This window comes from Natrix helvetica (genome assembly GCF_964273705.1).
Source record: "Natrix helvetica genome assembly, chromosome: 8".
Taxonomy (NCBI): Eukaryota; Metazoa; Chordata; class Lepidosauria; order Squamata; family Natricidae; genus Natrix; species Natrix helvetica.
In genome coordinates, this window is record NC_138559.1 from 17,964,107 (window position 1) to 17,980,933 (window position 16,827).

Genomic DNA, 16,827 nt, shown 5'->3' on the forward strand with positions numbered 1-16,827 from the left:
TAGTATGAAGGAATTTGATACCATAGATTTAAGTTTAGGTCTTCCCTCTAATAATGTGTGAGCTCTAAGAAATAAGAAACATTTTGGATCAGTTTGCTCCAGCATCCTTTTTCTCACAAGCCCTAGACAAATGCAGACGCTTCCAAGCAGGGCTATTTGCTTCCAAGCAGAGCTATTTGCAAAAAAAAACTTTTAAGAGAAAACATTTTCTGGTTAAATATCCTGATCCTGAATTGCCCACACTGCTGTTCTTGCCCTCTAGATATGCCCATCCCTGCTATAAATAATATACTTCTGTGTTTTTTCCCCTTTTATATGCTTGTAAATCCAAGATCTTATTCTCTATATGAAAAAAAGAGCTTTGGTTAATTTTGACAATTGATATATACATTCTTTTGCTTAGGTCATTTCAGTGCCTTTATGCTTTGATATCTTACATGGGAATGTAATCAATATAACCTATAGAGCAGGGGTGTCCAAACTTGGCAACCTTAAGACTTGTGGACTTCAACTCCCAGAATTCCCCAGCCTGGGGAATTCTGGGAGTAAGTTCACAAGTCTTAAAGTTGCCAAGTTTGGACACCCCTGCTATAGAGGATTACACCTTTATCTCCATGTTGTCATGTTGGTTTATATTCTGCCTTTCCACTGAGCATTGAAGGCTGTTCGATCCAATTACCCTGTGAGATTCTGTTAATGGATTTGCTGGATCATTCATCTTCCTTGTTAGTGTTATTTATGCCTGCTATAATTCAGTCACTGCGCATCAATCTGCATATGGGGCTGCTTATCAAAACAGAACTATCCATCTAAAACAGAGCACCCATGCGGCTACTGAATGCTAAAGAGATGGGCATTAGCCTAATTGTATTCGATTTCTGTCCTCACTTCTTCCCGGAAACAGTTTAAAAGGCTGGTCTTAAACTTTAAGAAAGCCAGCTTGGTGTCAGTGTTAAAGGCACAGTGTTAGAAATTGGGAATCCTTAGCCCCACATTAGGAACTAAGCCAGCTGGGGGCACTTTGGACCAAGTCCCTCTTTGTGATCCCCGGGAAGAAGGCCAGAGAAAATCACTTCCAAAAATGAAGCAAAGAAAACATTTTCAGGAACAAGTCTCTGCAGTCTCCAAGATTCAAGCCTGACACGCAGGCACCAAGTACAAACTCTCCGAAACCCACAGCTCCTAATATTTAAAACTATAAATTGTTTAGAACCACAGAATTTTCTCGGAATACTTTGCTTCTGGTTGAACTTGCTGCTCAGCTCTGATAAGTCAACTAGCGAGTACAAGAAGCGTAAGCCTCTTTCATACGTTGTACTTAAACCACCATGCTCGGCTTTGGCTCAGCATGTTTTTAACACTGTTTCTTTAAAAGGGGGCGTGGCTTATCTAGCCGATTTTAATTTTATGTAAATAAACAATGGGAAAATAGACCCTGTGAACCTAATCACTGGTCTTTATGATGATAGTGCCAAGTTTGAAGAGTATAATTTTAAATCGATTTATCCAAAGTTGTATAACCTTGGAAAGAGATTTCAGTTTATCAATTTCAACCAGCTTATAAGCTTCACCTTCTTGTGTAAAGGAATTAAGGTGCATTTCAAATTGTTCCCTCCATGGAGTGTGTGCCCCCACTATTTTAAAAATGCACGAGGCTTATTTTTTTTATATACTTCTGAATGATTTCAGAGTAGAAAACTTGATATAACAAAAGTCCGCTTTTAAAACGAGGATCTTATAAGCTTAAGGGAGAGTAGCAGAGTTCTGAAGGGCCAGAAGTGTTGAAGTTGTTATAGAGGAAATTTAAATCTAGCTTTATAAGCAAGTCAGACAGTAAAAAAAAATGCAGAATTTAGGGTTCAAGTAGGAAATCTGTACATTTATATGTATTATAAGGGTGAAAATCCATGGAGGAAACACTGTTAATGGACCAACGGTTGCCTCCCAAAAAAGAATGAATAAAGATGACCCAAAATTCACACAAAGGAAGATCCTGGCTGCCCTTTTTTATGCTCAATGGTCTTCACCAGTTCCGATTTTTCTGCTACTTGCTGCTCTTAGCGAATCCATTCCTGAGTCAGTTTTTCTTGGCTTCCAAAGCAGGTTTCATTTCTGGTATAAAAGAAAGAAAGGACTGTATTAAGATGATGCAGCAGTTCCTAGATTGGAATTGGATATTGTGATTCAGATGTTTCAACTGTTTTCCACCAGGAGTTTAAAGTGGAACATACTTAATTATTTATTAACCGAAATTTACATGGCTTCCTATCTCAAGGAAAGTGATCTCTGGTAGCAGATAGCCAATATCCTTGACTTACGACCAACTACTTAGTGAGTGTTCATAGTTAGGATGGATCCCCCACAAAAGATCTCTATGACCCAACTTGCAACAGGTCCCGCACCCTGCAAGTCGCATTACCGCATTTGGGGGCATTTGTCAACTGGCTGCAATTTATGACATTTTTGCTGAAAACCAGTGTTTTCAGGCCAGGCCGGCTTGCTGGAAAAGGCAACTTTTTAGGGCGCGTCGGAAGGACCGGAGGTCGGGGATTATGCGAAGCTCCAGGGGCAGCTCATTCCAGAGGGAAGGCGCTCCCACAGAGAAGGCTCTCCCCCTGGGGGTCACCAGCCGACACTGTCTGGCCGACGGCACCCTGAGGAGGCCAACTCTGTGAGATCGTGCTGGGCGGTGCGAGGCTACTGGTGGCAATAGGAGGTCTCACAGGTACCCTGGGCCTAAGCGCTTTAAAGGTCATAATTAGCAGCCTCCTGGGACCCAAAAACAGGAGATGGGGGAGCGCACCCATATGCTCCAAAGCCCCCCCCGCATGTGCACATGACCTGTGCCCCCCACGCATGCCCATATGTCATCCACATGTGCCCCGGCCCCTGTGCATGCCTAGCAGAGACCCGAAAATAAGCTGGTCAACAGGAGGTGTGCGCATATGCACTGTGGAGCTAACCTGAGATGACGCCTCGCATGCCCACAGAAAGGGCTCTGCACGCCACCTGTGCCACGCGTGCTACACGTCCGGCATCACGGAACTAGAGTATCAAGAAATATATATTTGCGCAGCAAAAAAAAGAAACAAGCAGATTTCAGCACAGCTTTCCGTGAGTGTTATTACTTACCAGCTTCATTCTCAAGATGGAGCAAATTCTCGTTGGCCTTGGAATTAGGCTTTGGCTTTGCTAGCTGCAGGCCAGCAAAGAGTGTCATAAAATCTACAACTGTGTCTATGTTTTCTTTGTTGGGTGAAATATCCTTGAGAGTACTCAGTACACTCAGTCTACTAAAAGATTTGACCTCCGAGATGTTGGCCCGCAGGAAGAGCAAGATGATGTTGAGATCATTAAATGGGCAAGTCAGCATTTTCTTGCTGAGGAGATCAAATGCCGGCAGCATTTCATAAATGGACAGAAGCCGCTTGTCCCACTGACACAGCTGAAGCAGATGGTAGAGGACAACTGGGCCCAGAAGGACATAGACAGACCCAAGACAGATGCTGGTAATTTGGAAAACGGAGAAGAAAACCAGCTTGCAAGGAATCCAGTCTGGAACATCAGATTCTTCTAGAAGCCCTGCCTTGAATGAACATCTGAATTTATCGTGAAAGAAGACCTGCAAGTGACAGTATCCCAAGTAAAGGCAGCTGACAGCCAGAAGAAAGAGGAGGAAGAGATTCCTCAATACGTAAATGATGATGAAGTAATGGGAACGTTGCTTGCAAGTCAGGTACCTCTCCAGAAGAGGGAACTCAAAGTATCTCTCACTGCGAGCCCTTGGGGGAAACAACAAAATATAAGAATAAACTAGAACTCTTCTAGAGATGTGCTACTTTTCCATGTGTAGGATTTAGAAATAACCAACCCAGAAGAGGACAGTCCTGGAGATTAAGGAGGAATAACCCCAAGAATAGTAAAGGTTCCCCTCATACATATATGCTAGTCGTTCCTGAGTCTAGGGGGCAGTGCTCATCTCCATTTCAAAGCCGAAGAGCCAGCGCTGTCTGAAGACCGACTCCATGGTCATGGACGGCATGGCCAAATGCTGAAGGCGTACAGAACACTGTTACCTTCCCACCAAAGGTGGTCTCTATTTTTCTACTTGCATTTTTTTACATGCTTTCGAACTGCTAGGTTGGCAGAAGCTGGGACAGGTAACGGGAGCTCACTCCGTTATGTGGCGCTAGGGATTCGAATCACCGAACTGCCAACCTTTCTGATCGACAAGCTCAGCGCCTTAGCCACTGAGCCACCTTAAATAGCCACTGCTATATACGAATTGCAGGGAAAAATTTACATTGTCATGCTTTCCTGTTACCTGTGGTTTTGCAAGTGAAAATTCTGGTGACGGGAATGGAAATTTAGCATGCAGATCACACACCCGCCTGTCACTTACAGGTCAAGCTCCTCCCAGAAATCCTCTGGATCCTCTTCCGATTGCTGGAGCTTCACCATGTATTGCACCAAGCGGATGGAACGGTTGTAGGATTTGTCTAGTTCATCAATGATGAAGAACAAGTCGCAGTTGAGTGAGGGGGCAGCTGCGTACTTCCACAGCAGATAAGGCAGGTACATGGCAACTGCGATGACCAGCAAAGAATATGGGAAGACCTAGAAAAACAGAACGAGAAGAGAGTACTGTGGTCAGTTTGTTGCGGCAGACTGTGGCAGGAAACCTCAGTCAGCCTAACATAGGATGCGAGACCACAAGGTAAAAGAGAAACAGGTTTTTAATGATGCATCAGAGTTCAGAGCGTTTAACACTGCAAAGTCTGAACTGTCCTGGGTAGGCCAGGACAGAACTTTAATACCCCTTCAGACGTGTTGGGGGTTCCATAGGCGTGTTTGTCCAAAGGGAAAAAGGAAGGTCAAGGGGAGGTACATTCTAGATTCATCATCATCACAACCTTTACAGTAAAATGTTACAAATATACTCCTTGACATTTAACAAAAACAGAAGTGAATTTGTTGATTTCAAGAAAAGAGAAGTTGAAAATGTTAACATTATACAGAATAACAGAAAAACAGAAATAATGTGTTAGCCTAGGCGATCTCTACATAAAGGTGAGTAAAATACTAAACGCTACTTCCTTATTTCTTATCTTACAACATCTGTTTTTCTCTTTACCCTTCCATGAAGTGTTTCCTAAGCGATGTGTCACTAAAATGCGTAATCTTTCCTATGCCAGCTACAGAAGTCCTTTTAATATGCAGACTTAATTAATGTTTTTATGAAGAAGTTCTATCAAGGAGTCTAGGGGCTCCTATACCCTTTAAATGAGGGGGTTATTTACCTGCTGCCTCAAGTTGAAGGGTAGAACGGTGTTTCTCAACCTTGGTCACTTTTAAGAGGGGTGGACTTCAACTCCCAGAATTCTGGGAATTGAAGTCCACCCCTCTTAAAATGGCCAATGTTGAGATACACTGGGGTAGATTACTACAAATCATGCCCTGAGATCCACATGGTGTCCACCCAAGAGATAACGGATGGCGTTCTTCTCCACCCCAATACCTTGAAGACCCAGAGGGAATTGGATGCAGCGTCTTCTGCAGGTTCAGCATTATAGCGAAGCAAGGAGTCCCAACATACGGCATCAACAAAATGAGACTGCTCTGCTGTGAAGTTGCTAGGAGGGTAGCAACTGATTTGGGATCCTGTCATAGAAAGAGAAACATATTCAGCTCCATCCTTCTTGCTAACACAGCAATATCCATCAGCTTCTTCTACCGTAGTAAAAACGGAGAGCTGCTCTCCTATGTTTTGAACTGCCTCCAGCAAGGACGGTCCGTGCCGAACATTCGGCATCAAAGTGCTCCCCATTTTTTTAACTAATTAAGAAATTGGGCCCATTATGCTGTCCCTGCTGTGACGGTTGCTGTAAACTCTTTCTGTTCATCACCTCTGTAGGCTGGGTGCACTAAAAGAAAAAAGAAAAGCACTCCCTAAAAATATTTTACAACCTTTGAGGCAAGCCAAAGAGAGAACTAAGTTTTGCTTATTCCATCTGGATCGACTAAACCTCACACATTCTTTTCCAGAAATAAATTCCTGAAGCAGGCTGTGAATTGCAACCATGAAACCTCATCTAGCCAATGTCAAATTTGTTCAAAGCCACACACAGATCATCCTGTTTTGGGTACATGCTATCAAACGAGACACTGTTGCTTCTGGAATGGGTACCTTTGAGCCCTCCCTTAGTCAGCGTCATGCTGGTTATTCTGAATTATCCTCTTTTTTTGGGGGGGGGGGGCGGTGTTTAATGGGACTTGTTTCAATGGAAAAATACCTAGAATTGCATCTGCCAAACTAAATGGGAGTTATTTTGAGAAATAAACATCTGGATATATTCCAGTGTCTTTTTTCCAAGATACATATATGGATTCAGCCCTTGCATTACAAATGTCTCACTGAAAGATAGCAGTGAGTACCACCCAATGAACTTCATGACTGGGTAAAAATTTGAAGCTGGATTTCTACGACTTGACATTCTCTAAATCGGTTGGAACTGTCATCTCAGAACTTCCCCTATGTTGGTTGGAGAGACCCATTGGACAAGAACTGCCGTCGGCTACTATCTACTGCAGCGAAATCTGTATAAGGAATAATTTTGAACAAGTGTCTCTGAAACGTCTAATTTTCCCTATATAGAAGCGTCACTCAGGCTGATGATTGACATGTTTTCTTCATCCCTGTCTGCTGGAAGTAAAACGCATAATGTCACAATTTTAACTTCCTAGATTTCGCATTCTATATATTAAAATTGTAAGGTGTGGTTTGAACGCGCTTGATAGTTCAATCCTCTTGTTTATTGAAGTCCAGAGAGCGAATCGAGAGAGTCCAAGGCTTCAGATACGAAACTCCTGGATTGATTTTGCCTATTCTAAATTCAGTATCAGTCTGTTTCGAGTTAGCGTAAAGGGGTTGCAGTAAACTCATTATTTAAAAAAATAATGCATTTTTTTGTCTGCCCCCTCTGCTGGCATCTCCCTCAGCCCCTCGGAAGGCCTCGAGAAACAACACGGTCACACACACACACACACCCTCTTCAAAGAATACTAAATTGACCTACCGGTGGAAAATTCCTGGGCAAACATGAGAGACACCAGGAAGAGCGGCAGCCCCACAGTAACAAACTTCATGATGCGATCGCATGGCAGCTCCAAGTGAAGCCCTTTTGCCCTGGACCTGTTTGGGTCTGGAAGCAGTGCATCGGAAAGCATGTAATTGCCAGCCGTGTGTGCAATCGACATGGTTCGGTTCTAAAGGGACCAAGCATGCACAGAAGAGAGAGCTGCTCCGAGGGCTCAGCTACATCTAAAGCAGGAGGTGTGTTGACGATGGATGCCCGTCGGTTTTCTCCACGGGGAATTAAGCATCAGGCAGTTGTAAATGACCAGCTTGGCTGTTTGCTAAACGGAATGATAATTACAGGGCAACCTGTTCTCTACAACTACCCTCGGGCCAGAAATAGAGCCCTTGAGTGGTGGGGGGTATGCTGTGATTGGTAAGGGCTCCACTGTTCCCGGCCAACCACAGGCTTGAGATGGCAAGGCTGGGCCGTGTGGTTTTATCTCCCTCTTTCATAAAGCCAGATGTTATTTCTAGCCACCGCTGGTAGAGAGGTAAACCAGGGTATTCAATTTTCAGATGCAGCAGTTTCCAGGGGTGGATATCAAGTGGCTGGCCAACAGTTCGTATTTTCAAAGGCGAAGGTGGGGGAGAGAAACCCACTCAGAACACCAAAGAATTTTATTTTAATGTGAATCTGCAATGCTTTCTTCGGTGCTTGCTATAAAACCAGATGATTCTGAAATTTCAAGAATGTTGTTGCATTTCCCCCACTTCTCTTAACCTCCCCATCAAATTAGATACAGCCCAGTTCTAAAGCATTGTCATAAGGATTTGCAACTTAGATAATCTGTAACTTGCATGTGGCCATCGGACAAATTGTTGCTCCTCCTAAAGCATATTGCCTGAATTGGTGGCAAAACCAATTCCCAGCTGTGTGATTTTCCTTGCTAAACTAAGAAACAAAATAACACGTTAACTCTCCAAAGCTTAACATGGGAAGATTTCGGGCAACCTCAGAAAGTTTTCGTGGGTTACTGCACATTTTTAGCACACTACAATTGATAATCTGACACATACACTATCTTCCCCCGTCCATATTATCCCAGTTAAAATCCTATGTCAGTTTAGCCATTTCATGCATCTGAGGAAGTGAGAACGTTTATGCTTTGATCATAGACTAACATAACACTCCTGCAAACTACAGTGGCTGAATTCACAAATACTGTATGTGACTTTCTAGGGCTATCAAGACCTCCAATTTTCTTTACACACAAATCAGGGTCCTGTTTTCCCTCTGAAATACTTCTGACTTTCATATAGTGCTCATCCTTTAATAAAGTTTCTTTAGTCGGGGGTCAACATATTTTTGCAGTAAATAGTCAAGGCTGGTATGTTATTCTAATTTTTGTAAGAACTATTCTAAATTATTTTAATAACAATGTGAGATCACTTTATAGATGATCAAAATGTTATTATTGCTACTGGATATATGCAAGGCCAACCTTTAGAATGGAAAATGGGCACCCGTAGAAAAAGATGCTTCTTAACCGCTTTTAAGACACAACCTAAAAAACTCATTCAGAGAGATTAGCAAATAGTTTTGGAATTTGGTATTCCCCAATATTATGGAATTATCCCAGATTCCAGAAATACTGTAAAATAAAATGTCATTTACAGTTCTATTAGCTACCAGCCATGAGGTTAAATAATGAGATTTGAAAGTTACCTTCTTTCCCTAGATTTGTAGCCTTAAATGCCACCACAACAGTATTTTACTCTAATTAGAAACGAAAAAGAGTACTCAAAAGCAAATAAGAGGGAAGTGGACTCCGGTTGCTGTTTTTATAATGCTAAGCCCAAAAAGACAGTGTATACGTAATACATTATGGCCCAAAAATATATGGCAGGAAAATGCGAGAATCAAAAAGATACCAGAAATAAGTCTGTAGAGTCTCTAGATTTTTACTGAGTTACGGTATTTCCAATTTTCAATATATGTGCATACCACATACAAAACGTCAACTGATGTTTTGTTTACAACTCTTAGCAGGGAACATGGGGATTGTGGGTCGTTGGCCCTCACACAATATCAAAGAATCATTATACTTTTAAATGAATTTTTTTTTGAAGGTGAATTTCAAGGCATTCAACAGACAAAAAAATGTTTATAAAGACTTGCCAGTGAGTAGCAAATCCAGGGCAAGTAAAATAAGATTGGCTTAGTGTAACTGACAAAAGAAAGCAACAGCAATATTTTAGTGATGCATTAAAACCATCCATGTCTGAGAATATTGTAAGACATTTTGTGTAGGCTGTTTTATCTGTAATCTTTACAAAGCATTTATAATAAGAGCTGTGATGGCGCAGTGGTTAGAATGCAGTACTGCAGGCTACTTCTGCTGACTGCCAGCTGACTGCAACTTGGCAATTTGAATCTCATCAGGCTCAAGGTTGACTCATCCTTCTGAGGTCAGTAAAATGAGGACCCAGATTGTTAGGGGAAAATATGCTGATTCTGTAAACAGCTTAGAGGGCTGTGAAGCTATATGTTAAGTCTTATTGCTATTGCCTATACTTAACCTCTGTCCTCTCCAGCTGCCATTCGGCATTGATAACACTGGGTTAGACAGATCAGTAGTCAGACTTGGGATAAAGCAGCTTCATATTCTCAGTTGCAAGAGAAAGTTGAGGTTGACTTTCCTAAAGCTGTTCTGTAAGCTCATGGCAGAAGCGAGATATGAACCAAGAACTCCCCAATTCATACCTCCATCAATTATTGCATACCCCAATCATAAGAACCCTCTGAGTGTTCCTCTCCTCTCCCCAATATCTCTGTTCCAGTTACATCACATTCATTCAGCACAGGCCACATCTTTTATTGAAGTAGACCATCTAACTGTTTTGCTGAGTGTCAGGTATAAATTGACTCTCAAATACTGAAAAAAATGTGCCCAACTAACTTATTCCAGGTATGGCAGCTCATATAAACTGTATGAATCCTTCCAAATCTCCCAACTTCATCCAGCATACAAGTCCTGGGAGATCTGTGATCATTCCTCGATTCTATTTTCAGCTGCCAAGTAGGAAGATTTCCCCTGAAAGACTGCAAGCTTCCAGAGAAGTATATATTGGGATTCCACAGTTGAGAAGATCTGGTTCCAGGTGTTTCCCCTTTCACCGGATCCTCCCATGGCTTTATAAAGTCAGGAAAAGGAGTCCCATTAACAAACCAGCATAGTTAATCAGTCTAAGTTTCTTTTTCTTCCGATTTTGGAAATTCTAGCTTTAGCCGTTTTAAGGAGCGCTTGAAGAAGATGGGTGGCTTGCAAAATAAGTGGATTTTCTGCTCCTCATTGCTATTTATCGGAGGCAGGGTGAGCTCGCAGGCATGTAGGTGGAGAGGAAGGTAACGGACTTTGACTTGTTCCAAACCCAGTTTCTTCAGTGTACCTAGAGAGAGTTTCTATATGTGCATAAAAAAGAAAAGAAACAATGATCCACTTGAATTTCTAATTATGTTGAGTCCAACAAAATATTATTTGACAATCCTAACTACCCTGAAAGGGACGTGGTGGCTTAGCGGCTAAGCTTGTCGATCAGTAAGGTTGGCAGTTCAGCGGTTCAAATCCCTAGCGCCGCGTAATGGTGTGAGTTCCCTTTACTTGTCCCAGCTTCTGCCAGCCTCGCAGTTCGAAAGCATGTAAAAATAGAGTAGAAAAAAAGCAAGTAGAAAAAATAGGAACCACCTTTGGGGGGAAGGTAACATTGTTCCGTGTGGCGTTTAGTCATGCCGGCCACATGACCACGGAGACGTCTTCGGACAGCGCTGGCTCTTCGGCTTTGAAACGGAGATGAGCACTGCCCCCTAGAGCAGGGAACGACTAGCACATATGTGCAAGGGGAACCTTTACCTTTAACTACCCTGAAGCCCATTTCACCCTACCAGCTTCTTGGATTTTAGTTCATGGCCATATCCGTCCAGGCTCTTCTTAATATCCCTCTTACCTGTGGTGCTAGCTTGCTCCAGTGAGAATACTTGTGATCCCCAAGGATTGGGCAACCTAAGCCATAAGCCAAGTGGACTCTGAGTTGATGCTTCACTCCTGCATAATGAACAACGTATGGGGGAAAATAAGAGGCCTAAACATTAAATATATTTGGTTGGTTTTGGTCACATTACATAAAATCACTTTCATATGCAATTTATCCTGAGGGAAAATTTAAGCTTCCTTTGATTTAAACAGCTTGATATACAAATGTTAGCAGGGGAAAAAACAGGAAAAAATCAAGAGTTTAATAGTACAGTGTCTTCTCTTAAGGGACACGCCAAGTATACAGGTATTTCTCTTCCACCAGGCAGCTTTGCCTATTAGCTTGGACCTTAAGTGTTATATTATACTAGGCAAAGAGCCTTTATATTTTCTTATTTTACTGTTATTCTCAATTCTTTAATGCTTTTTGCAATATCTACCATTTTATTGATTGATGTAATGATGCAAATCTTTGGTTATTGCATACATCAAAAAATTAAGGCTTCAATCCGAAAGCATTTCATTTAGATTCAGTGGGGGGGAAAACCAAGATTTAAAAAAGGTCAGATTCTCAGATGCTTGAGATGGTTTATGGGTATTGATGTGATGTTTCTTAACACCAATTGTTAGAGTACAGGTTAGGCAATGGGAAGCATCAAAGAAAGGGGCATGTAATTGCTTACCTGTGATTGGTTCCAATTCAAGGAGAGAACAAGTGGACCAGTTGCTTAGCACACGATACCGGGTCACTGCCAAGTGAGCATCTCTGTTCCGGCGCACTTTGTGCAACTTTTTGTCTTCTAAAGATACACGATAATTTGGCGCAAGTGTCATCTAAGCCAAAGATGTACATGATTCAAAATCAATTCTTCATAACATCCAAAAAGCCAATAGGACAAACAGTTGAGAAGATTAACAGGTTACGTAGAATGGAGAAAACTGTTGAATTGCTCCACTGGTAATCCAGAACACCCAAACTTTTATCATTTAGGTATGGCAGCTGGAGGGGAACAGGTAACATAAGAACTGTGAGCCTTTTAGAGGCCAACACTTGCTCTCAATTTCAAGTGGGCCCACCAATTATACATAAATATTATATGTATAACAGAAAAGCCAGTTTGGTGTAGCGGTGAAGGCATCAGGCTAAAAACTAGGGAACTTGAGAGTTCTATTCCTACTTTAGGCATGAAGCCAAACGTGGGATCTTGGATCAGTCATCGCTCAGCCCTAGGATGAAGGCCATGGCAAACCACTGTTGAAAATGTTATCCAGAAGACTGCAAGGACTTATCAAGCCAGTTGCTAAAAATCAAGACTAATTTGAAGGCACTAACCGCTTCCCCAAATAAATCACCCAGCAACTTAGTGCAATTATGGTACAGTAGTGATACCGAGGCTACAAGTTGTTCCGCATTTCTTTCAAAAACTGGTATCCATGTTGGCGAAGATGCTGGTGAATCCCCCTGAATCGAGGGCGCTAATCCTAAATCTGCCTAAATGCTGTCTGGTAAGCAATAATTAAAACAGAGGTCTCCCAAGTTAAATGCTGTGGCCACAACCGGCAAGTCTCTGCTGCTAGGTATACTCACTTTGAAATGCGACTGCTGGCTCTCCACTTCTTTCTCCATAATGGGAATGTCCACCAGCCCCTCTTCCGGCTCTGGTTTTCCAACACAAATTGCCCTATGAAAACAACGGGGAGGGATTTCAGTTCTCTCCAATCAACACTCTTTGCATGAAGACCAAGGGCTGCTGGGTTCTCCTTATACCAGCGATGGAGCGTGCTTCATCTGGGCCACAACCCGAAAGAGGGGCTGCTCAGGGGGCATGTGCGGGCCGGAAAATGAACATCTGGGCTCAGGCGGGCACATGCTCACTGGCAAGCTAGCCTTCTGGTTTCTGGTGTGCATGCATACGTGGCAATCAGCTGGCCGGCACACATGCTTACGCCAGAAAATGGAAGACCAGCTCTTCCAGTTTCCGCCACTGCCGCATGCACAAAGGCCAGCCGATTGTTGCATGCACGCCAGAAACCCAGAAGAGGAATGGGCGACGCCATGCGTGCCGGGCGACATGGCTCCGTGTGCCGCTTTGGACAAGCGTGCCATAGGTTCGCCATCACGGCCTTATACTATAATTCATACTACAGAAATGTGGTCCTTAGTAAATTCTTGGCTTACTGAAAGTCAACATTATCAAATCACATTAACAACTTACTCATCATTTGTAAGATTTCTCCTACCAGTATTTCTTTTCCACCTGATGGGTTTTGAACATCTCTTGGACCTGGTGTGCAATGATCTCATCTTTTGCTAAAATCATCACGCCAGTAGTTTCTTTGTCCAGCCGGTGACATAAATGCAGAGGTTCAGCTTTCATGCCATCTAACATCTTGGCCAGTATTGGCAGCACATCTGTAATGCATTTCTTCACCCCAGGGCCACCTGCGAAGCAGAGATAATCTAGGTTCACCCATAATGCAAAGGCATAAACCCCAGCTTGTAAATAATTGCTAAATTCATTTATTCCACTAAGCTAAATTAAACTATTTTACGCTTAACACAAATCACATAATTTTGAAAGCTATGTATTTTATTGGTGCTACAGCATTTCCAAATTTGCACGTATCAAACTCAAGTTGGACCAATTGCAGAAAATATATATTTTTTAAGTTAAGCTACCTGGAAAACAAGTATCGATGTATTCTGAGTGTTGGGTGTTCTTTTTGCTGCCATTCCAATAGCTATGTATTGTGGCCCAGCAAGAGCCGTTGGAGCTGCAACCAGACTCCGACAGTGAGGGGCCTTATGAGTCGGCTCTGGAAGATGTGGAGGACCCTGGACAGGGTTCCGACTCCGAGCAGGGATCAGAGGTTGGTTGGCCACCAGGAGGCGCCTGAGGCATGGAGCAGTGGTGAAAGCCGAAGGGAGTGTGCTCCTGAAGTCATGCCTTGGAGCAGTGGGGAGGAGACAAGGGAGTTGGTCTTGGACGCTCGGAAACGAAGGGCTGATAGACGTAGAGAACAACTACGCAGATACAGAAGATAATTGGACCCAGGTGGTTGTAATTAGGCTCCTCTCAAGATTGTATAAAAGGAATGACTTTCCGGAGGTTGGTTGCAGAGTTCAACTTAATTACCAGCGCTGGAGAAGCTATCGGCCTGTTTCGTTTCTTGAAAGTCTGGATTGCTGCCAAGGTCTAGTCAGTGTATTAATTTACTGTGAATAAATCGTCTAGCAGTATTCTTGACTTGGGAGTGCTTTGGTGTACGAAGAAGGGGGTCGAAGAGCTACGTTACCATGAAAACATACACTATATTGCCAAAAGTATCTGCTTACCCATCCAAATAATCAGAATCAGGCGTTCCACTCACTTCCATGGCCACAAGTGTATGAAATCAAGTACCTAGGCATGCAGACTGTTTTGACAAACATTTGTGAAAGAATGGGTCGCTCTCAGGAGCTCAGTGAATTCCAGCGTGGAACTGTGATAGGATGCCACCTGTGCAACAAATCCAGTCGTGAAATTTCCTCGCTCCTAAATATTCCACAGTCAACTGTCAGCTCTATTATAAGAACGTGGAAGTGTTTGAGAACAACAGCAACTCAGCCACGAAGTGGTAGGCCACCTAAACTCGTCCAACATCAGTGTGTGACCTCACAAATGCGCTTCTGGAAGAATGGTCAAAAAGTCCCATACACACACTCCTAAACCTTGTGGACAGCCTTCCCAGAAGAGTTGCAGCTGTTACAGCTGCAAAGGGCGGACCGATGTCCTATTGAACCCAATGGATTAGGAATGGGATGTCACTTACAGTAAGTTCCTATGCGAGTAAAGGCAGGTGAGCGAATACTTTTGGCAATATAGTGTAGATACTCAGATAGATGATGAAGCTCAGGGTTTTTATTTTTTGTTTAGCTTTTAATACCAGTCTACGCAATATACAAAAAGAAAAGAAAAAACTTAGCAGTGTTTGCTTAGAGAATCTACAATGGAAATGCATCTGCCACATATATAACTAGGAAGTCTCAAGCTACATTCTGAACACAAAATAAGACTTAGTTCCACGGGATGAATTCCTATACAGCCTCAGTAACAGATACAAAATCCTTTGACTTCTCAGCATGACATTTATTACCCAGTCTAATACATTTTTATCAACATTGCTAGAAAATCAGCATTATGCTACACTTACCATGGACAGGAAGTCCATAAGGCTTGTTTATTACTACAATATCCTTGTTTGTATAGAGGATTCCCTTTTTGAGAACCTTGGCCAGGACGTTAGGATGGAGCTGCTGGAAACATCGGGTCTGCTGAACATATTCTTGCACTCGCCTCAATACTCGGTCTTTGGGAACCTTTGAATAGTCAAGCAAAGAACAAGTCAGGTCATTAGTCTCTTTATTGCTCAGCTTTGGTAGCAACAGCATACAACAAAGCAGAAACGCCTAAAAGACAAGGTGCCAAACAAGGTGCTACATAGAAAATACGTATGTTGGAGGGATTTTTGTTTTTTGGGAAGGGTGAAAATGGATGTGAAGGTGCTATAGGAAAAAAAGTGATAGGATGTCTTAAGAGATTGGGGGTGGGGTGGGGAGAACACTTCTTCCATCTCATTTGTTAAAAAGTCTGCTTTTCCAAAGTTGGAGAATCCACTAATTGTTATTCAAAGATAGATTCAAATAAATCCGATGGAACAAAACTAAAGAGCTAAAGAGAATTTATACTCCATGCTTCTTGTGAAGATTATTGCAGCTTGCTTTGATGCAAACACTATTAAGTCCAGGTTAGCCTAAAATATAAATATAAAACGTGAACGATTTTATTGAAAAAGTAACAGGATGGCAGGCAAAGAATTGCTATGAATAGGAAGGATAGTCTGTGTGTGTGTGCGCACGCATAATGCTTAACTTTTGAGAGCTGAATGCAACGAAATTTCCTTTTAATGTATGCTGATTAGTGTACATTTAAAGGGATAATAACGTTTTGTTCTATCTGTCCAGAGCCACCGTCAGACTTTCTGGACAAACTGTGTCTTTAAATTGTCTTCCCAACGGAGTCCTTCACAATGAACAGGGAGGGTAACACACGTTCCTGCATCTCAGCAAATCCTTCTAGGATTTTGCACATCTCAAAACTTTCCTTGCCGCATCGCACACAACTGGGAGACCCGTTTCGCTTAATTGTCAGTCTTCTCGCCACCAATGCACGCTGGGAAATGTAGTTTCTCCGTGGTGCATGCTGGGGAAAAAAAACCCTCCTCCCTTCCCTCCCCTCATGATTCCCAGTAAAGCCCACAGATTCACCTCCGGAACCGCTTTTGGCTTCTTCTGTTCCCGCAGCTTCTCCGCCATCTGCTCGGCGGTCACCGAAGCGGCCGCGCCTGGATTGTGGGCAAAACTCCGAACAGCCGCTCGTACAAAAGAGCAAGGAACGTTCTGCACAGCCATTTTCTTTCCTGCCCACGTGTGACGTCAGAAAGGGGCGGACTCAACTCTTCCCACCGCCCGCCCCTTTGTCTCGCGGGCTCTCCTCGCGCCTTGCCCGAAGAAGGCCTACCAATCGCGGCGTACGGGAGAAGAGCGCTCTCCTTCCAATGAGACGTCGGTGCGACGCTCTATGCCGTCTCTCTCTCCCCGTCCAATAACCTACCCGGAGGGGCGGAGCAAAGCTGGGCAGGCCAATGAAAAAAAAAAAGTGGGAAGCCCTTGCAGCC

General features: G+C 43.0%; 2 protein-coding genes across 2 annotated transcripts; both read right to left on the reverse strand.

The window, feature by feature from the left end:
* Positions 1 to 594: 594 nt before the first annotated feature.
* PANX3 (pannexin 3) lies at positions 595 to 8,660 on the reverse strand. Its single transcript, XM_081961229.1, has 5 exons — positions 7,077 to 8,660; positions 5,519 to 5,661; positions 4,403 to 4,617; positions 3,133 to 3,782; positions 595 to 2,112 (listed from the first exon to the last, which is right to left on the reverse strand). Exons 1-5 carry the CDS (start codon positions 7,255 to 7,257, stop codon positions 2,078 to 2,080), a joined length of 1,224 nt encoding a protein of 407 aa, XP_081817355.1. The 5' UTR covers positions 7,258 to 8,660; the 3' UTR covers positions 595 to 2,077.
* A 365-nt stretch (positions 8,661 to 9,025) lies between these two features.
* On the reverse strand, positions 9,026 to 16,823 carry RPUSD4 (RNA pseudouridine synthase D4). The gene is made up of 7 exons (XM_081961230.1): positions 16,418 to 16,823; positions 15,304 to 15,469; positions 13,351 to 13,552; positions 12,698 to 12,791; positions 11,793 to 11,943; positions 11,084 to 11,181; positions 9,026 to 10,541 (listed from the first exon to the last, which is right to left on the reverse strand). Exons 1-7 carry the CDS (start codon positions 16,559 to 16,561, stop codon positions 10,326 to 10,328), a joined length of 1,071 nt encoding a protein of 356 aa, XP_081817356.1. The 5' UTR covers positions 16,562 to 16,823; the 3' UTR covers positions 9,026 to 10,325.
* Positions 16,824 to 16,827: the final 4 nt, after the last annotated feature.

Excerpts from the sequence above, each read along its gene's own strand:
- PANX3 (XM_081961229.1), bottom strand. The coding sequence starts at position 7,257 with ATGTCGATTGCACACACGGCTGGCAATTACATGCTTTCCGATGCACTG. Across the intron at positions 5,662-7,076 it reads TGCCCAGGAATTTTCCACCG|GATCCCAAATCAGTTGCTAC; the intron begins GTAGGTCAATTT and ends TTTCTATGACAG. Across the intron at positions 3,783-4,402 it reads TTCTGGGAGGAGCTTGACCT|GGCTCGCAGTGAGAGATACT; the intron begins GTAAGTGACAGG and ends GTTTCCCCCAAG.
- RPUSD4 (XM_081961230.1), bottom strand. The coding sequence starts at position 16,561 with ATGGCTGTGCAGAACGTTCCTTGCTCTTTTGTACGAGCGGCTGTTCGG. Across the intron at positions 15,470-16,417 it reads AGCCAAAAGCGGTTCCGGAG|GTTCCCAAAGACCGAGTATT; the intron begins GTGAATCTGTGG and ends GACTATTCAAAG. Across the intron at positions 12,792-13,350 it reads CAGGTGGAAAAGAAATACTG|GGCAATTTGTGTTGGAAAAC; the intron begins GTAGGAGAAATC and ends TTGTTTTCATAG.